At 43.9% G+C, this 26,207-nt stretch overlaps 1 protein-coding gene across 1 annotated transcript in view; it reads left to right on the top strand.

Annotated features, from left to right (window-relative positions):
* cacna1g (calcium channel, voltage-dependent, T type, alpha 1G subunit) overlaps positions 1 to 26,207 on the top strand; it is a 229,602-nt gene that overhangs the window by 115,374 nt on the left and 88,021 nt on the right. Inside the window, exons 5-9 of the mRNA XM_041963433.1 lie at positions 10,645 to 10,804; positions 13,766 to 14,048; positions 14,616 to 14,708; positions 14,842 to 15,751; positions 16,488 to 16,867. Coding sequence (XP_041819367.1) covers positions 10,645 to 10,804; positions 13,766 to 14,048; positions 14,616 to 14,708; positions 14,842 to 15,751; positions 16,488 to 16,867 — 1,826 coding nt within the window. The remainder of the gene's footprint in view (positions 1 to 10,644; positions 10,805 to 13,765; positions 14,049 to 14,615; positions 14,709 to 14,841; positions 15,752 to 16,487; positions 16,868 to 26,207) is intronic.

Here is a 26,207-nt window from a genome sequence, read left to right as displayed (position 1 = left end):
CTAGCCTGGCATCGCCAGACCAGTTCACACATGCAAAATCAAAGCAGCGAAACATGTGACATCAACATGTCTGTGAACATACATACGTACGTACTTCTATGTTTTGTTGTCTCAATGACTAACAGGAACAAAAAGTTTTGGAATTGGTCCTCGGCTGGTGGCCACAAAACAAGCTGCAGTGACTTCAGCGTAGTATTTGAAGGCAACTGCGTCCATCACAGTATGTCCAATAAAGTGCTTTTTGCCACCGACAGGCTCAGATTGTAATGCTAAGTGCCTGGCAACATTACGGAAAGGATCCCTACAGAGACAGAGCTTCATCAACAGTCACTTCATCGCTCTCCTTAAAGTCACCAGACTCCGTTGAAAACAGTAATTTGACCTCACAGGTCGTTGGAAAACACACTTCATTTGAACAAGACAGAAACAAAATACAGTTCACCAAAACTATCTTGGTTTGTTTTTCCACTCTTCCAACAATCATTTGGTCAAAATAAGCTGAGTTAGATGTGATCTACACTCTGCCTCGCTGACGCCTGACCTCCCTCTCGCAGCCATCTTGGGTGTCGTGTGTCAGACCCGCCCCATTTTAAATAAATGAGGAGGGGTGTCAGACACATCTGCCAGAGCGAGCTCCCGGATTCGATGTGTTTTTTTGCTAGGATTCATTGGCTTTTCTCTGACTGCTTCCTTATCTTTTGAGTTGAGAATTGTGGAAACGGCAGTATCAGCTATTAATGGCTTTACAGCAGTTTGATGATAATTCAAGCAGTTCATGTTTCAGGTCATTATAATTCAGAATGAATGGGGTTCAGCAGTTACAAGTGCATTGACATAAATGGTACTGGCCCCAAGTGATTAAGGAGTAAAGCGGATGAATACTCCACAGGTTGACAGAGAGCCACTTGGCACATTAACATCAATTACTGTAATGCAATGAGGATCCAATCTATGCAATATATCTACTGTGTAAATTAAAGTACTGTATATCTTTTAGCACAGGCCACTAGAAAACACACAAATGAAACAGGCTGTCATCAGTATGGATAAATAGGGTGTCGTGAGTGGACTCTCTCGATAACTGTAGATAAATAAATACATTACAAAATACATTTCTCTTTATTGTGCACACTGGGTAGCTGTATTTCAATATGAAGTGTAAGTGTGGTCCAGTAAGTCAGAAAGGAACCCAGTCCAGATATGAGATGCATATTAATGCCAGGTGCAAACAGAGCCAAGGCTGATATATAGCTGAAGATGCAGACCTGGCAGCGCTGCACACCTCATCTGATAGATTAAACAGCTCAGACCAGTGTGCTTTCCAGTCTGAAGGGTCGCTCAATCAGTCAGTCCAAGGTGGTTTAAACGTTCCACCTCCGGATTATTGTTGGCTTTCTTGTTGATATTTGTCTGCTGCTGTCTGAAATGGAAGCCATCTGAACCTGGATCAGCAGATGTATAAACCGTTAGTCCTCCCGTCCCTCTGCCTTGCTGTCTACAGCCCTACATTGCTCTTCCCTTTCTCTCTCTCTCACTCTCTCTGTTACCTCAAACCTTAAGTCTGTGTTGGAACAGAAGGCTGGAGCTCTTCTTAAAACACACACACACACACACAGACTTGTATTAACGAGCACATTGTTCCTGGGCTGGTGTCCACATCCTGGGCTCTGGCATTGATTGATGCGCTAACACGGCAGTCCTGCCAGTGGAAGTGACAGATACATTTCGCAGGCTTCATCCACCGGCTGGCAACAAAACCAAAAACCCCATGCTGTGTCACCTGCTCATCGCCACCCACCGTCTGCCACCTGATTGGCTATTACCCTCAGGCCCAGTCCAGGCCCGTAGGTGCCTTGTACCGGGCCTGTCGTTGGCTGCATGGAGGCAGATATGACAACTTTAAGCCTCTGTGTGGGTTTTAATATTCACGCGGAGCAGCTGGCCACGCGTGTGTCCAGAATGCAGTATGTTCTCCTGAGTGACAGAGGAGAACCCCCTCTCTGGAAGTCACTTAGTGGAGACACGGCTCCTGGCATGGAAACAGATACGGTGCGATGGTGGTGGTTGTATTATGAGTTTCCATGGGTTTGAGCATGTCTACCACATAGAACAAGCAATGAAGAATGGAAAAACTCCAAATCTAGATCTGCTAAATTATTAAGAAACACAGACCTTTTTGATTTGGGTGCTTCTTCTAAGTATTAAATAACTGCACACTTTAACATTTAGAATATACCGTCAGCAAAAACCTTTGCGACCTTGATTCAGCTGCTATAACATGCAAATGGAAGTGAAGAGCTGTTTTAATGGGTTTTAGTTTCAGGCCTCAAGGCACTGAAACCTAGAATACTGACTGTAGAGTGCTGCAATATCATTTTTTCTTTCTTGTGTTTGTGGAGAAAGTGCCATTGTTATACACAGAAAGAAAATAACTTTTTTTAACCTGAGGCTAAAGTGCTGCACACATTTGACAATCAGCAAACACTGCTGCCTTTTTTTTCAAGCCAAGCATATTTTTTGCAATAAAAAAGGACCTCCAGATGCTCACCTGCCAAAGTGCCCCGTGTGGTGGACATTCCAGCCACCTGCAGCCTGAAAGTGTTAGTGTACGTTCCCACCCTGGTTATCAACAGTTCCTTAATGCCAAAACCAGCATGAGTAAAGAGGAACTCTAACTGACAAAACTACCCAAACCAAGCCCGAAACCCAGTACTGGGTCTGGATCTGTCCAGTCTGGGACAGGTAACAGAACTCTAGTCGTGAGTCCTCCGACTTTTAATCACTGAATTGCCCATTTGATGGAGGTATTGATTCCTGGGTAACTAGAAGGAGAATCCACTGTGTCAGGGTGGAGGGCAGTGGGGGCATGATGCCTGAAGCCTGCAAATGAACAGCAGGATAACACGCTCCCCCTCTTACAGCTGATGAAACTTGTGATGCTGTGAGAAAGCTGTATTTGACGGCGGGGCTGATTGATAAGCCACAGGCAGTGGCCGATAGATGATTAGCGCATGACACAAAGCCATAAACACACTCAGACACGTCACCGTCTTAACGAGGCCGAGCTCAGAAAAGCCTCTGCGCGCTTCTTCGTCGTTTAGCCGCAACATGTGCCCGAACATTCACACACTCTGCACTCACACAAGCATTTTCCTCACACTCTTACATGCACGTGCGCGCTGTTATTTTCAGTCATGCATCAGCAACACGGACCGTTTAATCTTGTTCTCCACGCTTTGTTAGACCCGGTGTTAGAGCAGCGCCTAGTTTCATACACACTGTGTTGTACTTCTTCCCAGATAGGCCCTAAAGGCAGCGACAACACAGCAACATCATCGACCTCCCAGCCCCCCTCCCCTCCTGCAGCACATTGTTTGCAGATCCTCATTACTGTAATTAAAGAGCTGGCAAGAACGTCCTAGGTTCTATTCTTCACTAGTCCTGTAAGTCACCCCTTGACTTCTGCTGCATTGTGATGTGAGGACGAGAGGGAGAGCCCGGAGGAGTCAGGGGACGGGTTTGATCCGGGTGCTCCTTGCTTGTGAGTGGAGCTTAAGAAATACAAGACAGATAAGGTTAGAAGGAGTTCCGAGGAGGAAGTTGTTTGCCAGAAGCGAAGAATGTCACAGGGTAATCCCTGCTCTTCGCTGTCAATCCGTTTCCTGCTAAAGACAAAAGATCTTGTTAGTCGAACCTCAGTATGACACCCCCAGCGGCTCTTGGCGCGCAGTTTTGCTGCTAACAAGAAAAAGAGATTGTGCTTTACTTATATTTTCAGTCCATATTCATTTCCAGTTCAAGGTTTAAAGCTGCTGCAGTTTCTTAAAGCTCGAAGCTCAGTTCTTTGATCACGCGAGTCGTGCTGTGGTACAGTTTTCCCCGATAGCCTGAAGACAGGTAGGCAACCGTCTCCCCAACGCAGCTGGGATTTGTCAGAGATTTGAGTTTAAGTGCTGATTTTGAACGTTCAGGTGCATAAAGAAAAAATGTAGCTTTTAAAATGCTCATTGTGTTGAGAATGATTTAGTCCTGGTGGGATGTTGTGGTTAGAAAAGTCAATGATCGTCTAAAAAAAGCTTAAATATATGTTTGTTTTTTTTTGTGGTTTCATGAGTCTCATTTATCAAAGCAGGCATTAAACAAGTTCTTAATATGTCTGTGCAAACAAAAAAAAATCACATCTTTACGCAACCAACAATGATAAATGTCCATCTACCTGTACACGTACAGGCTCATTTATATAGGCTACAGAAATGCTGCAAGCAGCACCCGAGAAAGATAAAGACGAAAACCACCACAGATAATACGGTTATATTGAAGCAACCAGCATGTGTGCATTGTTACAAGTGGTATTATATTTAAGATTATGTTCTACAACGTTTCTCTATTCAGTGTGTCATTCAATTAGTAAGTACGCATGAATGCAGTTAAATCACAAGCAATGTGACTAATTGTGCACACCACGGGCCATCCTAGGCTGTGGTTGCTATGCCCGTTGCACCCAACAGTTCTTTTTGTCGCTGAGAACGAACACTGAGCTGAGCTGAGAAGAAAAATGAGAAGTAATGGCATTGTTTCCTTTTGAAGAAATTATTTTTCTTGCACATCATTAGGAACTCACAATCTATCAGTTATGTTCACATGGTCTGTAATCTTTGCCCTGGACAACGCCATTGGATCACTAAGGCCTTGTTGGTATTGGTCATGTGTGGCTCTAAACTAATGCACACTCTCAAGCACACAAAGTGAGAAGTTGTTAAGTCAGATTCCATGTGACGAAAGCACAAAACTGTTTAAACTTGTGGTTGATATTTGAGGTCTAATGAGATCGGATTCTACTTCCTGTAATTTCATACAATTTGGTGTACGAAATAACAAGTAAACTCGCTCAGGCAAATAAAACAGCAGCCAAACAGGCTTCAGATGGGTTCTGTCTTCTCTTTTCTGTCCATCGCTTTCCATTTTTCTGCATGTACTCTCTCTTCGGGTCACATGGCTCGCTTATGCAGAGGCACATTTCCATTTCGGGGCCGTCTAGTCATCTCCGTCTGGACTCACCGACATGCAGCTAGTCACCATCCACTCGGAGCAAATGAGAAGAGACGCAGGTGTACGCTGGCCCTCGACTCAGAAAGCCCATTAGTTCACAGTACACAGATTACGGAGCTGGCTGGGTCGGAGCTGGACCTGCACAGGAGAGCAGAGGAAGCAGACCTAATCTGCCTGCTAACAGATGGCTCCCCGATCGCACACAGCCACCCGCCTGCCAGCCATGTTGGAATGGAGTGGCCGCCCACAGCGAGGTTGGAGAGGGCGCGCAGGCGGAGGAGGAGATGATTGTTATTGAATATGAAATGTCGATCACTTGGAATGAGCACGCTATTCAGGTCGGGGGAGGCTCAGAGGATTGATTTCCTTATCTAGGTGATAAACAGAGGTCCTTTTCATGATATTCGCGTTTGTCTGCGTGGCTGAGTGATGTATTCTGTGATGCCTTGATTTATACCACCATCAAAATAACAAATAATCTTGAAAAATCTCATCTTTGCCACCACATATATTTTATGCCCTCATATCTCGGGCTGCAATGCTCTCTAGCTGCCGTCTCAAAGGGCTGATCTGCACCGTGCAGGTAAACTCTATAGAATGGAGGACGCTGCTTTTCTGATGTCCTCCAGAGCCTTCAGTGAAGTCGATTCAAATTCAAAGTGAAATGTAGTACACAAATAAAAAAATACTGAAATGACATATGAAATACTGACAACATTTTATATTAAGAATGGCCTACACATATTCCCCATTAACTATTGCTAATTAACAAAGTGGCTTTTTTGTCATTATGAAGAATTTATTAATGGATTATTCTGGGGCTTAGAGTTATTAAGGGCTAGAGTTAGGTTATCAAGGTTGTAATTCATATACAACAACTTCCTTACTTATGATCAGCAAGCAGTAATTAGGAGGTTAATGAGGGAAAGCTCTTAGTTAAAGTTGTAGACTGTAGACATGCAGAATAAGGCATTAATCAGTGCTTTATAATGACTAATAAAGAGTAAATATGCTACCTTATGGATGCTAATAAACAATTGAATATGTGTACTTTAATATTAAGTGTTACTTCGTGTAGTATTTGACCAGCAGTAGTGCTATGGGGCAATGTTTTTATTATAAACTCTGTTTTCTTTGTATTTTGTGATGCTTGTGGACGCACATACGGGCATAGCAGAGTTCCTCGACACATCACAAATGTTCTGTTTATTCCTGCCACCGACCTCGCACTGTTCCACCCATCGACAGTCAGCGGTGGTATGCACCGAGAAACGTACCGATGCCGCAACAAAGCCGAGGGAGATTGCGAGTCAGTGTGCACGTGGATGTAAATAATGCAGGTTCCCACTTATTCAAAAACTTGGCCTTGAAAATGCTGTAGGAGGAAGGAAATGCATTCAGCACATTTGTTGGCCTCAAGGATCCAGTTCATGAAGGGCACTTTGGTGAGAAATACTGAACGTAAACATAACTTTGTTTGCAAGAGAAAGCCACAGGGAACCTTTCAGGAGTCATTTTTTAAAGCGTACTGAGCATGCTGCAGCATTGTTTCATTCACCAAACACTTCTCTAAATGTACCTGCTTTAAACTAAATTATGAGTTATATTAACTCCTTGTGTACTAAACATGTGGATTTGTATTTGTTTTATATGTATTTTCCATTGCCTCGCGCTAATTAGCATAACAAAGATCTAAAAGGAAACAGTATAAACTGTTTAATGACGCCTAATGCAGCACATCTTCAGTTTTATACACTAAAAAGAACAACAGAATTTGAATATTTGCTGAGACATTATTTGTATTTGGTTTCCAGCCCAGTGGTTAATATAACAAATCAGATGTTTCAGAGGTGTTGAATTTAGGCTTTCATTTACAACATGATTTATCAAACATGTTTTTTTGTGAATTTGTTATACTTATTAATAACTGAGTCAATTCGGTCATTACTGGACACAAAAATGTTTTACATCAACGATTCAGAGAGATCAGTGTTGTTCTCCCGGAGGTGTGAATACCAGCAGGTTGAGGTTTAAGCTGTCACTGCACAGAGCCGTGTCCAGCCTGGATCACGGCGTATGAAACCAGTCAGTGTGCGTCAGCCTGCAGCGGACACTAATCCCAGCTGCTGTCAGTAACTCAGGCACAGCTAAGCAGCGTCCTAACAGCGCAGCACTTTGCACTTTGAGGGCAATCGCTCGAGGAAGCTGCTGCTTAATGTGCACTCCAAGTGTGTGTGTGTGTGTGCGCCTCCACACCTCTGTCACAGCAGCTGAGTGCATACTCTTTTTTTTTGTGAGTTCAGGGCAATTACATTCAACGGGTGTCCTACCAAAAGCGAGTGGCAACGAATGGCCTCAGGCAGTGACTCACACTTTGATTTTTACATAACTCCGTGCCCCGGATCCTTTCTTTTGAATCATGACATGATGTTTGTGTTGTAAACAGCGCTGCAGTGCGCAGCAGTTAATACGTTTTTTCACAGTGTGATTAAGACAGTTTCAGAGAGAGATTTTCTTTATGACTCTCATCTCACACTGTGCATGTATACACAGTTATGCTGGTAACTGAGTCTTGCATCCAGTTGCATAATGTGGCAGATTATTTACACAAGCTGAAATAACTTGAAAACAGTGTTTTCCAAGTCTTGCATGTCATTCAAGAGTTTTGGTGTTTTCACTGCTGTCACTTTCTGCCCAGCTGGGTTTCATATTCAATTCTTTCCCTTTGAGACAGAATGATGCTGTGGAAGACACAATCCACGCATGTGTGTTATCCCACAGATGCTCCTCGCTGTCACTCATTCCTCCCTGTCCTTCAATAAAACCTTTGCTCCTCTCCTCCCTTTATCTCCTCCCTGCCTCTCCTGGCTGTCTTCCCCTCATTTGTTCTCCGTATCTTTGCAAATCTGCAAAATCTTCCCTGTTTTTCTTCCGTCTGTCAACAGCCTCTGTCTCAGTGCGTACCCACATGAGAAAAAAAAAAAAATTTCAGAATCTTCAAATATGAAAAGTTTCTCATGCAGTTTGGTGCACGACTCCCAGATGGCGCAGTATAGATGAAAGGTGTTGGAAAAATGGAGGGAATTTTGTGCTTTGTTAATACATGTGTTTCATTTAAAGCAACAACTCCAAACCACAGAGGACTGCAATGAATGCCACCACATGTAAACGCAACAAAACACTTTATACCTACATATAGTACGTCAGTTCAGAATCTCTTTTTCAAATATAGCTGATTTTTGGGAGGAAAACACATGTAGAAGACACTGAAACATATTTTTCAAAACATATTTTGTGTAGGCGTGCTATATTTTTGCTTTCTCAGATGGCATCCTTATTTATTTTGAATGAATATCACTATGTACTATGTGTTGACAGTGCATTATTTTAGCACTCAGTATTATAAGTAATCTCTGCAGTTTTTTAACAAGAACTTATAGAAGGTGTGCAGTGTGCACCATTGATGGAAAATCAGATGAGATGGGCACCAGAGCCACCTGCCCCTGAGACAGTCACTGTCAGTCCACATGAGTCTGTGATACTTTGCAGGTGAACTCTAAAGTCTGTTGTTGCTTAAATTAGATAGCAAGAGTCTTTAGCATGCAGAATACTACACGTTCAAGCATCTTCAGCACGGCCACGCTGCTTTTCTGTTCCTCTAAAGCGGTCTGGCTCAAAAGTCTGCTCCTCAGTGGCTGTCAGCCCAGCAGACGAGCTCTGCCGGTGCTCAGACAGGGACTGTCCCGGCCTCTCCAATTACCCAGAAAACCCCTGATCAGAAAAATGATCCTCATTATCGACGCCTGACTCACCGGGTTGCTGCTGGGAGGGTGGACCACAGGGACAGAGAGATCACACAGTAGCAGAACACAATCAGACAGGCAGACGGACAGACAGACGGATGAATAGAGAGATACATTAGATAGAGAGAAAGAAATGAATGAAGAAAGTCAGCGTGTGAAAATAAGAGTAAAATCTGAGCTGCGACAGCAGAGGGACACAGCCAGATTTAGCAGAGGGAGTGTGTGGGCGGCAGGAAGTGTGTGTTGTCAGAAACTTGAGGGAACACTGTCCAGAGCTGACAGAATCAGGGATGCACTGCATGAAAGGAGGGGGAAAAGCAGGTCTTTTACTGTGGCGTTAATTCAGAGCAAACTGTAGGTGTACTGCTGACACTCTCCCAGGCTGCTAGCAAATCTCTGTACTTCCGTTTGACTCAGGATTCTTGTGTCTTATCCAAATGCGTCTTTTTACCTTTTTTTTTTTTTTTTTCATCCGAGGCAGGATGTTGCTCAGCACACTCTTTTCTACAATGGCTTGTTTAATATTTATATAGTGACACACATTCATACTGACACAATGCAATGACAGGCTTCTAGCTGCTACTGGAGCAAATGCAGGCTTCAGTGCCTTGTTCGTAGGCACCACAGATTGTCCCTGCTGGCGCTGATGCCACTGATGATCACGATATGCTGCTGCTGTGTGCCACATTAATGCCTGTCACTGCTGTTCCGCTGGTAGGCACCGCTGTGCACGGGCACGCCGGTGGCGTGCCACTCTTGTTTTTAGTGTTTTATGCTGATTCTTATGGCGTGTACTTTCAGCAGTGGTATGCCACTGCAGTTTGACTGGCATACGGGATATGAAAATGCCACATACCACTTCCCATCTGGCTAATGACAATTCTTCGCCGGCATATGCCGCCGCTGAATGCAATATGTCGATGCTGTAAGCTGCATGAAAACATGAACTGACATTCATGATTTCAAACGCAACTGGCATGATGCTTTTAAGTGGTCCGCAGCAGTGGCACATGACAGTAAAGATAAGAGAGTCATCATAAGGCAGAGTGACATGCTGTTATGTGTCACACAACTAGACACACAACTTAAAGGCGTACCATTAAGAATCAGCATATGACACTCAAACAAGAGTGGCAGTCAATAAGAATTGATGTATACGTTTCGATTTTTTAGCACCTCTTCTTTATTGGTAGCGGTTTGTTAATTTTGCTTTCATAACAACCTTCCCTGTGGCAGAAAAAAACATCCGCCTGACAAATGGATACACTGAATCACATCTGTTTGTCAAGACGCCATATTGTTTACAAGTAACCCACAGCACCGCGCCTCATCTGCCGCGATGAATGACCCTGTTATGACAGGCCTTCATTAAGCTGTTTAAATGATATCAAACACACATTGTAGTCGGCTATCATTTACACCGTTTATCATTATTTGGGTTTCATTAAACTGTTAAAAGTATTGTTGATCAGATGAATAAAGACACTCAACTGTGCTCTTGTTCCTGGAAGCGTGCTGTAATAGGCCGGTACGAGGCAGCGAGAATGACTGTAAATTGAGAGGCACTTGGATCCGTACTCGTATCGACCAGTGTATTCAATAAAACACCCGGTGCTCATATCAGCGGTGAAAAACGTGTTGCTCTGCCACTTGTCATAAAAGAGGTCTGATTTTCACTTCTGACAGTAACACACACCTAATCCACACAAGTACGTAGCGTCCCCTGTGTGCGAACTGGTGTCTTGTTGCGTGCTGCCCGGTTGTTTGACCTTTCCCGTATCTCTTCTGGCAGGTATGCGTATCCTGGTGACCCTGCTGCTGGACACCCTGCCCATGCTGGGTAACGTGCTGCTGCTCTGCTTCTTCGTCTTCTTCATATTCGGCATCGTCGGCGTCCAGCTGTGGGTCGGCCGTCTCAGAAACCGCTGCTTCGTGGAATACAACTTCCCCTTGTAAGTTCCACGTTTACCACGGCAATATTTGAGCTGTGTGTGGAGAATTTTATCTATTTAGATTTCAGGCACCACATCTGTCGTACTCAGTTTTTGCTTGTTTGTAAAGCTCAGCTGCAGTGTTGGTCAGGCTACGTTGGACAGTGGTGAAAGTAACTCAAATACAGCGCTTAACCGATTTTGAGGTACTTGCGCTTTACAAGTGTTTTTATGCTACTTCTACTGAGACGGAAATATAGTTCTGCATTTGTACAATACATTCATTTGAAAGCTTATAGCTACTAGTTCCTAGTCAGATTAAGATGTTGCATACAAAACACATGATTGTCTTATAAACTATGATGAACTGTCAGAGATTCAACGACCCTACCCCGGTGTATAGAGCAGTTAAATTAGCTCATCATTAATCAACAACCTGACTTCTACTTTTATTTTTGATGCTTCGTGTACGTTTTGTTACTAATGTTCTACTTCTGTTGTTTTACTTTCTGAATGCAGGACTTTTACTTGTAGAGGACTAATTTATAGTGTAGTATTGCTGCTTTTACTCAAATTATAGCATTAAAGGATAATTCAGGGAAGCTTCAGCAGGGCTCTGTGTTGCTTGGATCTTATTTTTATAGGTTCACAATTGTTTCCATTCATTGTACTCACCGAAGCAATTACTAAAGTAGTCCAGTAGGCCACGAAACATGAGCAGCCATGCGGCCGTACAGGTTTTGAAAAAACTTCCAGGTTTCCAAACTTTATTTGGAAGAGAAAAGAAATACAAACAGTCAAATTATCAGCCAAACTGTCTGTTGCAAGCAGTTCACAGACTGACGTACTGGTTCGTCATTGACCTACTGGTTGTGCTCAAAGACAGCCTATATTCTGTATTTATGCTGTTACTGGCCTTCAGATCAATATGTATTGCAAAGCTGCAAACGGTGACTGGATTTATTTATTTGTTATTTTCCTAATAGAGCTGAGAATAACAACACAGATGAGATTGCAAACAGGTCTACAGGAGGCCAAGGTAATACCATGGAGCAAACCTTGACCCCACACAGTAAACTAGGTCATGTACGAAAGTCAATGAGGTTAGTGATTATGGAGTCTCATCATAGTGATGAATGGAAGAGCGACAAGCCCTGGAATAATGAGAAAGACCCCATGTGGCCCATGGTATATGGAACATGGCCACCCATGACTTATTCATGTTCTCTGTGTCATCCTGGCTCCATTACTCTCTATAGGATTTATGACATCTCACAGCTGTAATTTAAGTTCATGCATAATAGCTTTGGTGAGCTGGCATATTTTTTTGTCATCATCATCAATTTTTAGACCGTCTTCATATATCTGAAAAGGTCTGTATTTTTGCATCAGATGAATGCCATTATGTCTGACTATGTCCAAAATCATAAGCATATCTCTGTTAACGCCTGCTTCAGTTCCTCTTTCGCTCTATTGCGCATACACATTTTTCATGCTTTTGCAAAGTAACAGCTGTTAACCGTTCACTGCACTGACAGTGACTCTTTATTAGACTGATTGAGAATATGTGAGAGCAACCGGTAGGAGCCACATCCAGTGCGTCATTTTAGGGTGCGATAAATCAAATGTGTTTCATCCTGAGCTCATCGGCCAGTGAGTGGTCTTGTAGATCATCCCAAAGTGTGAAACAGCTTTTAAGAATGTATAAATAAACAAATAAGCGAGTGTGAGGTGGTCCTGCAGTGTGAAAGGACTGGTCCAGTCCCACAAAGGATTTGTGGCTACTGAAGGCGTGTCGACAGACAAGCCAGACATCACACGGCAATTATTCCAGACAGATGAGTGCTGTTAAGAGGTGGTGTAGCAGGCAGACAAATGTGTGTGCTCATCTCACGCAATGCACACAGGGGTCTCCCCGACCATTTGGCCCCAGGTTTGTCAACACAATTATAGCTGGCTTCACTGATTAGTTCCTCCTCTTTGTTTGAGGGAGTGTTAATCAGTGAAATCAGCTGCCGTAGGATTTGCATGGAATTAAAGCCTGCAGACTTTGGGGATTCAAAGTCGATCCACTTCAAATTCTACCCAGTGTTTGCCAAATTTAAAAGGCTGAACCATCGCATAATGCAAAACATCCAGCCACTTTAGCTGCCGCAACCTGGCGGGAAAAGCAGGTTGCGGTTCAACAGGGCTGGCTGAAGGGTTCCCTGATGAGAGACATGTCTCTGTGAGAACGATGTTTTGTGGTTTAACAACATGCACCTACTCAAATTTCTACTTTCTTTGTGAGATACACATGAATTCTTGGTCATTATGGGTATCACTTCACTCAAGTCTCATTATTTTATACAAAATGTAACAAAAGATATCTTTTTGTACTTTATTTGAGTGGTTAGACCAGTGTGGGACCACTGGTCTAACCACCAAAATAAAGGTTTTGGGGGATCTATTGGCAGAATATGAACTATGTTCTCAAAAATTTATAACAACCTAAAATAAAAATAGTTTTTCTTCCCTTAGAGTGAGCTCTTTATGTCTACAGATGGAGCAGGTCCTCTTCCACAGAGTCCACCATGTTGCACCACCATGTTTCTACAGTAGCCCAGAACAGACAAACCTCTAGAGAACGCCTCTCGTGCTTTTAGCGAGTCTTGTGTCCGCCTTAGGTTCTCCTGCATGCTTGGAAAGGGAGAGGTGTTCTACAACCTCATTGCAAGATGCCACTAAATCCTACACACTGGTCCCTTAAGCAAGATTATGTAGCATGCAAAAAGCTTGCAAAGTCTGAGCAATAAAACACCCATTTGCTTGTTTGGATACACTCTGTAGTTTTGCCACTACAGCCTCACATTGCTTGGCATGCAGTGACCTGCAGTGGAAACTGGGCCGTGCCATCATAAGTCTACTGGCCCCATGACTCTCAATACCAGTATAAATCAGTCGGCTAACCCCTGCGATGCCCTCTCTTTTCCTTCCCCAAAGCCCTCTCGCTGCTGAATACTACCACACTGAAAACGATGACGAGAACCCCTTCATCTGCTCTCAGCCACGCGATAACGGCATGAGGGACTGCAACTCTGTGCCCAAGCTGTATGAGGAAGGAGGCCTGCAGTGCAACCTGGACATGTACTCTAACAGCACTGACAACACCACCTGCATCAACTGGAACCAGTATTATACCAACTGCTCTGATGGTCTTTTCAACCCCTTCAAGGGAGCCATCAACTTTGACAACATCTTCTATGCCTGGATCGCCATCTTTCAGGTAAAATAGCCACTCACACCTGGAAGTTACAGATGACACACTGGAGCAAACAAACGTCCATTAGTGAGATACACAATTTTGTAATGAGGCAAATGTGGCATGGTTTGGCTAATGTGCAAGTCTGTAATTTAAGATGGAGACAAACCGAAAAAGAGGGAGCCTAATAGCCCCAGCGGCTAGTGTATCAGAGAACTATGGCTCAGAGGATTAGTAGGTCGCCACAGCCACACAACGGACTGCAGCCTCATTTCTCCACACCATTTGTTTGCTATCTCCACATCATCTGAAAAACCGTTGTCTAGCTGAGGGGAGTAATTCTGGACGACGAAAGCCAGGTTGGAGATGAGTTCTCCCATAAGTCGAGCCACTGCTCTGGTTTGCCTGTGTTGGGTAAAGCACATGAGAAATGTTGATTAGCCTTTTGCTGAGTCTTAGTATTTGGAACATTCTGGACTGTGAAATATGGTATCTTTTTATTCCTTTTTTGAATCCTACCCTTTGTGGTTTCTTTTATGAGTTGTCTTACTGTTTTTTGCCTCTCTCCTGTCCTCTGCCTGTGTTCTTTAGGTGATCACTCTGGAGGGCTGGGTGGACATCATGTACTTTGTGATGGATGCTCACTCCTTCTACAACTTCATCTACTTCATCCTACTCATCATTGTAAGTGCCACTTCACGGTGCCACCAGCTGTGTTCGTGTGCATCCGCTGATGATTGAGCAAGCAGGTCAGGTTGTGTGAGCCTCCATTGAGAATTTGTGAATAACAATGTCACCTACCCCTCTGTCTCCACAGATTGGCTCATTCTTCATGATCAACCTGTGCCTGGTGGTCATCGCCACTCAGTTCTCAGAGACCAAGCAGAGGGAGAGTCAGCTGATGAAGGAGCAGCGGGTGCGCTTCATGTCCAACGCCAGCACCCTGGCCTCCCTCTCCGAGCCGGGCTCCTGCTACAACGAGCTGCTCAAGTACCTGGTTCACATCATCCGCAAGGGGGCCAAACAAGTGGCCCATATCTGCAGGCTCCTGGCTCGCCGTGCCGGGCTCAATATTGCGGCCTCGCCCCCGGCCACAGAGCCCCATCGTAGCCAGAGAAGGAGGAGGAAGTCCTCCAGGCAGGGATCTGTGTCGGTTCATCACATGATGCAACATCATCACCACCACCACCATCACCACTACCACCTGGGGAATGGCAGTGTGAGGGGAGGAGGGAGCATCAGGTGTCTGGAGAGAAGGGACTTGGAGGCTGGCGCTCATAACAACAACGGAAGCACTCTTTTAGCAAGCACCGACACAGGGCACCTTACTTTAGCCCCGCCGTATTCAGTGACAGCAGCCGCCTCTGATACAAACCTGGCCATTTTGTCCAATCCTGCTGCGGGAGCTGCAGACTCATCTTCAGTTCACAGTGTATTACACACAGAAACTCTTCGCTGTACCCCCTCGCCCACAAACCTGGGGCCGACTCTGGGCCCCTTTTCCCTTGCCCCAGCTCCCATCTCAATGGCCATGAAGAGGAACTCTGTACCATTTGCTGCCCCAGGGCCTAAAAACTACCCCACTCTGCAGGCTCGAGCCCAGGCAGAGTCCAGACGAGGGAGTGCTGCTGCCGGCACTCTGACTAACATCAACTTGAGCCTGAATATCCCACCCATGCCCTCGGAAAGGCGGCCATCGAGCCCAGGGGACACACACACTCCCACAGGTAGCCAGATCACAACAGGCTAACAGGGATGTGGTCACAGATGCATAAATACAGTGTTTGTTTAGCTTCATTAGCTGCATTCCTGTGAGTTAGCTGTGCGGGATAGAGTTTGCTTTGCTGAGGTCTCCCGGAAGGTTTAAAAATAACAAGAGTATCTCATTCAGTCAGAATCAGTGTTCACTTTCTGTATCGGTAGTGGATTAAACGAGGTGACACACCACTGGAAGTTTTCCAACTTCTGCAATCACCTATTGGTGGAATACAAAATCAATTTGTCGTGATTAAGCCTCAACCTATAACACTACCCAGAGTGCAGATTTTTTTGTTAGAGACAGAGCGCTAATTACAGTCAATAAATGTTAATCCCTCATGTCCAAAGCTCACAGCCAGCTTTGTCTGCCCCTGGCCAACTTCTAAAAGGCAGTGGGCTCAGCAAAAGTCAAGCCAGGTCTGTTCAGGTTGTACAGAGGATGGAAACGTTGGCAGCCAGCCAGACAGGCCACAGCACAGCCTGTAGAGACAAGGCATTACTCACACAGCACACGCTGCCCATCACCATCAAACACACACGCAAATGTCCGCAAATGTTGTTTTTCACAGCAGATCTTTTTTATTGGACTTGACTATTTGTCTAAACCGCTTCATTTATGTAATTTATCACAATCAAGCTGATCTCACGGCAGTTTCCTTCCCTTTGTCTCACTCTCTCCATCTGACCTTTCTCGCTCGACTGCAGCCCAGCTGTCGGCCCGTGACCTCAGCACCACCAGCAGTGCCATGGACACAGCCGCGTTGACACTGGACCCCGAGAGTTGCCCCTACTGTGCCAAAGCCCTAGCCAACGAATCAGAGGGCGGCACTGATGGCAACGAGGACTCAGACAGCGAGGGCGTATATGAGTTCACCCAGGACCTCCACCACAGGGACGGGAGAGACAGCCGGCAGCCCAAAAGGAAGCACCATAGGCTGGGCAAAACGGCGGCGAACATCGTTCGTTTCTGGAGGCTGGTGTGCGACACATTCAGGAAGATTGTGGACAGCAAGTACTTTGGACGTGGGATCATGATCGCCATTCTGATCAATACTCTGAGCATGGGGATCGAGTACCATGAGCAGGTTAGTGTGCATGTGTGCTTTTCTGTGTTGCTCATTAAGAAGTGTGTGAGTGTGTGAAGTTGAATGCATTTCTTGGATGGTGATCCGTTCAGAAACGTGAATTTCCCACACAAAGTTTACAGTGAGGGGATGCAGTCGTACATAATGGGAACGCGACCTAATGAAAGATTGTAGGTGAGGTGTTCGTTTAACTCGTCCTGTGTGATTTTGTGAGCTGCACAGCTCCCACAGGCCCGAATGGAATTCCTGATGCCTCTCGCTGGTCTCGTTTGTTTAGACGAGCGTAATTACAGCAGTGTGAGAGAGAAAGCGGAAATGAGAGACAGAGGATACAGAGAAAGAGAGAGAGAAATAGGAACAGGGGTGGTTAAATGGGTGAGGGAGGCCCAACAACAGCTGACACCTGAGAGTCTTTCACTTTCTCACAGTCTGCAGTTCTTCATACCTGGGTTTCTGTCTCTTTGACCCCATGTACAGCTCATATAAACAATGCGATGCTGTATGAGGAGAGCTTATTTGAATCAGGAAGAAAGCATGTTAATGCAAGGTGTAAATGCACGCGGAACACATTGCTATAGACCAGATCACATCTGGAGGTCGTTAAGAGTGCGTTGTGATCTGATCTCAACCAGGTGCGAATGCAACCTGTTCAATCTCAAGAAAAGAATCCACCCAGCGAGCTGAAAGGTTGTGTCCTGTCCTTGCTGTCTAAAGCTGTTTGTCAAAAAGCTGCCGTCCATGTCGACAAGTCTGCCAGTTTCACCTTACCTACATTATATCATATTACAATAATGTTTCACCAAAAGCATCATCTGTATGTTACCTTTACCCTTTATTTTTCCCCATAAATTATTAGGAAAATGATTTTCTAATATATAAACTTGTAGTTGAGTGGGTTGCTGCGAGATGGTAAAGAGGTGGATGCATCGGGCCGTCGCTCGCCACAAGTATCGCTCCTTCAGTCACTTGAGCAACTAATTCAGTTACCAGTGTTCAAATGTATTTAATCAGCACAAAATACAAGCAGTCACAGTGCAGTTTGCTTCACATGTCATTTTATATAAAGTTATATTGTATTTTTATGTGTGTGTGTGTGTGTGTGTGTGTGTGTGTGTGTGTGTGTGTAGGTGTGTGGGTGTGTAGCAGGAGTAGTTGAGCCAAGTTTTGCGGGGTTACTTTCGGTCCCTGACCCAGTGCCTATAAACAAATCCAGATGCCAAACATCCGCAGCGAACACACACACACACACACAGACACACGCACACACACAAAAGAAGTTTTATAGCCTTCTAGTCTCCACCTTTGTTAAATTCGTAGCTTTCTTCGCTCTTCTCCCCCTCCATCTGCCCCTGCTCTTCCCTTTTTCTCTTTCCTTCTTTTTGTTGTGGTTCTGTTCCTTCCTTCGCCTTTTCACTTGCCTCCTTCCTCTTAATATTTTCCTTCCTCTTCCACTTCTTTCTCCTCCTTTTTCGTTTTCCTCATCTCTTTTGCCATTCTATCCTCTTATTGCCTCCTACTCCTTCTTATCTGCTCCTCCTCTTACCTCCTATTAAGTCTTCCTCCTCTCTTTAGCGTCCTTTCCTATCTTGGGTCACATGAATCCCTGTAGTCTCCAGACAGGCTGCTGAAAACTTTACTGAGACGCCTCATTGATTGCGAGCCCATCGACATCCAATAGACACAAGGATCACAAAGCCTCTGTTTGTCTCTGTAACTGCATCCACATGGAGGAGAGTTTGGGTTTCGATTTCCATACATCCTCCAGCCAAGTTTTCTGTTGGAGTTTGGCTCACAGTGTGTGCCCCGTGCAACTGCCACTTTAGGAATTAGGTCTTTACCACTGTGTTCACTGTTCCACAGGTTTAAAATCATCCTTCATCTGCACCCAGCTGCCAAACTCAGTATCAGCAACATTATTTCATGTTTTTTTTCATCCTGTATGCACACTTCAAACCATGTTTCCAAAGCAAAGACTGGAGTTTTCTCATTGTAGTTACAAATCGAATGTGAATGGTATTCACAAGGGAGTACATCACAAGTGCCTGCATCTTCCTGTTTTTGTGTTCTTTGCTCACAAACCAAAACTAAATAGTAAAATTGTGTTTCACCTCCATAATGGATATGTGCAGAAACTTAGCCCTCAAAAACTGACTTAACATGACTGCTTGTGTTTGCTTCACAGTAAACACCTTCCATCAGTTCACCCAACGAGTGCGGTGGAGGGCAGACTTGCAAAATGGGAAGACATTTTTCATTTCCTGCCCAGACCCCAGTTTTCAAACCTGTCGCGCACCTGCAAAGCTGTGCTTCAGAGCCAGCCGTCACCTGCGGTTATCTGTAATTTGATTCTGATCCGAGGTGCTGCTGCACGGTCCAGTCACAAACTGTAGGGGCGCGCAGCAAGGAACTAAATACCTGTGAAAGAATACAATGATAAATAAATAAAAACATGTGCAGATTGAGTAGATAGAAGCAGCCTCTGCGTTTCAGTTATTTTGACCTGTGTTTCCTACTGCTCAGGCCAACTCGACACACACTCACACCTCTCCCAAACCACGTGTTATATTGTATACAGCTAACTGCAGCATGCATGCAATATTCATTTAAATCTTCTGACAAGACACAAGTCTTTCCCTGTTAACGAACCTTGTGTGCTCTGAAGACTCACAGTGTACACACTGACTTTTTTTCTGCTGGATGAGTTGGGGACATTAGACATGAATGGGACTTTTCAAACATGGAAACGAGGAGTAGAACTGCACATTTCAGGATGTAGAAACTTACTTATATTAACTGTATTGTTTGCAGTATTACAAGCAGTGTCAGCATCCATTCCAGCAGCTGCAGCAGCATCAGTATGGATACATCAGCTGCCTGGTCACTGTCAGTCACATTTTCTGTGTGACCTCACATTACAACATTTAAACATGACAATACATTTGACAGTATAAATGAATACAAAGTGAAAGGATACATATTGAATACAGCCAAGATTGGACTCTGATTGATTCATGGTGTTAAGTAGAGAGTCTGAAATCCCCAGTATTTCACACACTGGCTTTACTTTGTACACTCTGCCCACATACTCCAGTCAAAACAGCTGAATGTTTTCTAAAAATATCAGTTATTAAGCATGTCATGTCCAAAATATTAAGTTTGTTCATTCATCATTCATTCATTGATCGTAGATGCTGTCATCTTTAACCTGCACCCCTCTCTGAGAGACAGAGATAAGTCTTCTGGACATCATGGGCTTAATCTAAAAGTTTGTGTTTGGGGAAAACTGGCCCTAGAAGAAATTGTGTTTCAGTTCTGTCGAGTGTGACAGCTTATCGATCAAGTTGACCCGTTTTGCAGTCCCCCCTTCTGCTCTGTAGATGGATGATACATACACACACACACACACACACACACACACACACACACACACACACACACACACACACACACACACACAGCAGGGAGCTCTGACTGTGTCTTGAAGAGAAAATTGATGAGATTAATGAACACACGTACAAAGTGAATCAAGCTTCAATCTATTTTTAAAGGCCAATCAGCGTTTCTGCTGGCAATAATAGTAATTATATATGATGTGTTTATTTATTGTGAATTATGCTGATTATGCACTGGATGGGTGTGTCTGACACAAGAGGATATGTTGACAATTGGACAATATTTGCTGGCTGTGTTTGCATGCGTGTGTGGATTCCATATTACAGTATTTTTCACTGCCATTGACCTTTGCCAGAAAACAACTTTTAATTTATTTCTCACCCGATTTGCTTATGAAATAGAAATATTTCAGTACTTCAGCATGTATTAATCCTTGGAGGCTATTTTTTTATCAGAATATGTTAAGAAAATTAATCTATCACTGTGTGGCTTTGGGTTTAAGATGCCAACCATGAACCGAAGTGTACCCCGTTCGAGTCCAGCTGAGCCACCTTTGTTGCATCTCTGTCAGTCATTTCCTGCCATCTCTCAACTCGCACTTTATAATAGGAGTGCACTTAATCACATGGCTACTTGTATGTGAGAGGGGTAGTGATGAACCCATAGAAAATGATCATCCGACCGTGCAGTTCCTCTCAGCTCTGCAAAGCATTTTAGTCTCTTTCCACTCAACTGTTGTGGTTTTGTTTCTTAGCCGCAGCAGGAAGTTGAGCTCAGTACAAAAGCTCTGCTAAACCCACTGCATGGTACCTGCCTGCCACCAAACCACAGATAGACAGGTAGTGGCTAACTAAAGAGAAAGATGCATTGTTTAAATCCTTGCTTACGCTGGCTAGCAGTCTTCTTCACGTCTTTTGCTGGTGGAGCGCTACGAGAAACCATTGGCAGAAATGTGTATTGCATCAGCTGCAAAGGGGTTGAAAACTAGACAAAATTTGGTTGAGGTTAGCCTTAAGTTTTTATCATTTTGCAGAATATCTGTATTGTGATTAAAGACTTGTAACTCTGGGACTGGCATACTGACTTTTGAGATATAAACCAGCCTTTTGAGTCGACCGACCAAACAGATCATCACCATCCACACACGTGCCCTTTCAACACAGACATATCAAGACATCAGTGTGCATGGAGCTAAAGCGCCTGAACGCTCACTGTCCATGACACACAACGGAGCCCCCCTGCCTGCTTCCTATTTCTTAAAGGCACACTCAGAAAAATGTTGACACAAACACTCTGTGCTGCTTGGGAAACGGTGCATACATGCTCTGGCTTTGAGGGTAGCAGTAGGGCCAAGTGCAGAGAATGTAAATGTGTGCAAGGCACAGAGATGGAAGGATAAAGGGATGATTAAATAGAGTGTTGGATAGGGATGACAGAGTGTAAGGACTTGGAGGTGAAGGGATAGAGGGAGTGATGGGTGGAAGAGTGGAGGAGGACGGGTTGGACGAGTAAGGAGAGGGTGTCTGCTTTATCTCTCTGTGCAGTTTAAGAGTGTTACCATTTATGGTGGAGCTGATGGAATAGTTGTGGGTCTGCCAACTATGTGACACAGCCCATAGTCTCTTTACTTGGGAAGGTCAACGTCTCTCTCGCTTTACATAAGAAACTTCTCTGAGTCTCTATAGCCACAGAGACTGCCCATCCCTGTCTTCCCTGCTTCCTGTCCCTGCCGCTCTCCTGTCAGTCTTCCCGCTCCCTCGATGAACTGCGCTGATGCCGAAATAGATTGAGGAGACGTAAAGAGGCATAAAAATGACAGGGGTGCCGAGGGAGAAGTGGGGTAAAATGCATGGTTCCTGTTTTGGAAATTGTTTTTGCTGTTACGGTGGAGGCTTTTTTAGCACTGACATGAATATTGATTCAGTGTGGAGCTGCTACATGAGCACAGAGTGATCTGAAGTCACTTTTGGGTCACTTAGTCTACATTTCCCACAGGCGATGTTTTAACTTTATTACCCTTGAAAGATATGTGCTTGAAAAAGAATGCATGTACGGTAGAGTGGGTCTTTCGACTCCTGAGGGCGGCTCTATGGTGATGCATTTCTGCGTTTGATCTTGTTTTCTCACTTTATGAGGACAGGAGGGCAGGAGCCACTTCAAGAATGGCATGTTAGGGTCAAGTGCTTGGGATTGGCTTTAAAAGCAGAGGTGCACAAACACAGTGTGCACACATCTGTGCCTGAAACGCACTGCAACCTGCTATTCAACCATCTTTGAATCCCAGTTGAAATGAACAAATTGGTGTGCAGATTTGCCTTACAAAGCTCTCTGTTGAGTGCAGTTGAAGCGTAGAAGCATGCGTCTGTGTTTCCTTGCAGCAATGCAATTAGTTACTGTAGTAATAGTTCAAACTGACACCAAAACTCAGCTGAAATCCAGTGAAGGGTGACTGCTTGCATTGCATTTTAGCTGCAAATGTCTGAACACGGGGTCAAGCACCAAGAGCTCTGTGAGGCTACATTAAGGCACAGCTGTGCTTTGAGCTAAATGCTGACGTCAGCATGCTGATGTTGAGCAGGTACCATGTTCATCATTTTATTGTAGCGTGTTAGCATAAATAATAATATTTACTAATTAGCACTGGACAGCTGAGGCTGATGGGAATATCGTGAATTTGGCAGCTACTGATCATAAAAAGTGTTGGACAAAGTCAAATTTTGATCTGATGATGGCGCTCGATACAAAGTCAGGCAGTCAGGCCTCTGTTTCCATCTGCCTTACATTTATGTTTACATTTAAGTAGAATTAGGTCCACGTAAGGACTGACATTAACAGTAGTTTTTAAGTTATGACCCATCTCATTTCCAGGGGTAGTAGAATTAATGCACAGTTGTCAGTGTGTTAATATGCGTTTGAAGGCCTCTTGATGCAGTCTCGTGCAGTATTGTGTGCACACACATTTGTTTCTCCCCTTGCCAAACCCAGAGAAACAGTGGAAAGACCCTCTCACCGAACATCTTGCTCTAACCAGAGACAATATTTATCCAGCTTTTATCCCTCCCTGCCCCAAGAACGCAGAGTTGGCATCTGAAAACCCTGGCCTCCCTCCAAGACAGGCCTAAGAAAAGTGTTCTTCTCATTTGAACAGTGGTTAAACATGGACGACAAAACAACAGCTCCTAATCCTGGTTTAAAGAGGGAGGTGTTTTCCCCCCTGAAAGCCATGAAATCAAAACGGCAGAATCAATGAAGTGATCAAATGATGGATCCAGTTATTTCCTGGTTCAGTGAGATGTCAAATAACGCGCTGCCTGTACGTAGCAAGTTCTCAGTTCTAGCTCCTGCTCTGAATCTACCATTTTATCCCTTTCGCGTTGTCCCATCAAGTTCTGGTTTCATCTTAAAATAACAATGTATTAACTGAATGACTGAAACCTGCAGTTTGTTGATTTGGGAGATGATGAGAATGACAGAGCTTATAAAAAGGAAATCTGTGGGTATAAAATATAATTCTAATCAATCTCCTTTGTAAATGATACTGTAAACCTTTTGCAGTTTTGTATAGCGACTGCTACTGCCCACTACAATCATATAAACATAATGTAGTGCAGAAATTCTGCATGTACAAGCCTGTTTCCAGAAAAGTTGGGACGTTGTGGAAAACACAAATAAAATTCGGTGTGATCATTTGCTAATGTGTTTTGACATATACTTAATTGAAAACAGCACAAAGACAATATATGTAATATTCTGTAAGTAAAATAATATAAGACAATCTACAATTAGGTGTGAAGGAAAAATGTTGTATATTGTCTACTTGTGCCCACCCAAGGAAAGCTGTCTGGAGACTTCAATGTCTTAATGCAGGAAGGTTAATTGATGCTTGGCCGAGGAGAACAGAGAGATTACCAACACAGTGTGAACGCTGCCTTATGCCACCTAAATTCTGAGGGATGTTTCCTGTGATCAGGCCTTTACCTTAGCTGGGAGCGCTAGATCAGGTTCAGGCCCAATTATGGTCATTCTTCAGGTAATAAGAATATGTGTGATCAATCGATTGGCTCTTCAGTTTCCCTAAACAACCCAACAGCCTCATTGTACTCCAGCAGAGCAAAACAGACCAATCCCTTCACCTGGATCCTGAGCTGGCCTGAATATGACCCCTTTCCCCACTAGATGTAGTCAAGTGACAGAAAATTCCATCACATTAGGCATTGATGAATGATCTTAGTTTATATATGGTGCTTAATATGTAAAATAGTCATTGAATACAGAATGTAAGTACATTAAAAACAGCAAGGATCCTAAAATTGACCCTTGTGGAACACCAGATTTACAGCTGTACTATGCAGGAACAGTTTGTGGCACTGTCTGCCATTTTCATGGTGTTCTCTTGGTTACACGCTGCTTATGGTCTGGCACCTTGTCGATACCTTTTTACAAAGTCCAGACCTCACCTGCGTGCTGGTACTGGCTGGGGGCAACAGACCAACTACCCAAAGGTTGCACCCCAGAAACATCACAGCGACAACAAAATAAGAAAATAAGAAAATGTAGAGGGCAGGGTCTCTGCAGATAAACACATAAGTGGTGATTGAGAGATTACTTTTGTATGTGTTAATACATTTTTTCAAGGAAAATCCTGCATAGTATATCTTTACAAGAATAGTATGACAGTTGGGAAAATAGCATGTTTTTGATTCACTTGTTGATTCGAAAGCAAATAAGTGTATTTAATTTTAAAATGTGAAACTATTCCTTTAATATTTCACTTGAGTTAAGTTTTAGGGGACAAATTGGAATTCAACCAAGTCGAGTGCCATGGTCAACCACGTCAAATACTTCGAAAAGATCTAAAAAGCAAAGTAAATTCCTTCTTACTGTTATCTCTGCGTAGTTCTAATATTTAACATCTTAAATGTGAGGGCATTGATGCAGACTTGATGATGACAGAGACAAAGCATCATTATTAATGAGTCCCAACCAACCAACCATTATGATGAGTGTATCATTCTCCATTTCATGAAATGTCCCCGACTTTAGTATTCAAGACACTTGATTAAACTAACACACACATACACACCTACACACACACACACACACACACACACCAGACGACGTGCTACATCACTGACAGTGTGGAGCCGAGCGGCTTGCAGCATCCCGTTTAGATTAGATCACATCAGATTAGGTGACATTACATTAGCGCTAACCAGATTACACTATTCCTCATCTAACACACTTTACCTCCTAATGCTCCCACAGCCTCATTACCCAGGAAACAGCCATCAAAGGAAGCAATTAGAAAAGCACGAGTGTCTTTCTCACTTACACACTCGTGCACTTGGACACATTCATCTCCCTCTAGGTAGCATGCACACCTCAGTGGCCATTAGTCAATTAAGAAATTTCTGCTGTTTGATAAGATGATGGCTGTGAACCTTTGGTGACGCTAGCATGTGTGTGTGTGTTTGTGGAAGTATTTTCCTACCTCCATGTCTTTTGTGTGTGTTCTCGTGTGCGTTTCTATGTGTGCAAAAGGTTTTTATGGTCTCATTCTCTTGCAGTAATCTTGCATGATGTCTGAGGAATGTCTAATATACAAGCTGGAACAATAGCAGAGCAGAAACAGTGGGGGAAAAATAATGACCTGAACCTCATTCTCAAGGCCAGATGTCTGCAGTCCAAGTCTCACCTCATAAAAACTGTACTTCTTGTTCTGGCTTATCAATCGCGTCTATTATAACGCAGGCTTTGCATGCGTGTATCCACACGCATGGTTATAAGTGTGAGTGCAGTGTTGTGTATACAGTGTGTGTGCATACATGGTAATGAGTGTGGGAGTGGAGCTCACAGTGTGGGTTTGCATGTGTGGCCTGTGGGTGTGTGGGTGCACATGGTTTTTAGTGTAACTTTTGGATGCACCTCTATGCATTTGAGATGTTAC

Source organism: Chelmon rostratus, chromosome 21 (assembly GCF_017976325.1).
Source record: "Chelmon rostratus isolate fCheRos1 chromosome 21, fCheRos1.pri, whole genome shotgun sequence".
NCBI classification, from domain to species: domain Eukaryota; kingdom Metazoa; phylum Chordata; class Actinopteri; order Chaetodontiformes; family Chaetodontidae; genus Chelmon; species Chelmon rostratus.
Note: the sequence above shows the minus strand (reverse complement) of the source record. Positions and strands in the feature narration are given on the sequence as shown.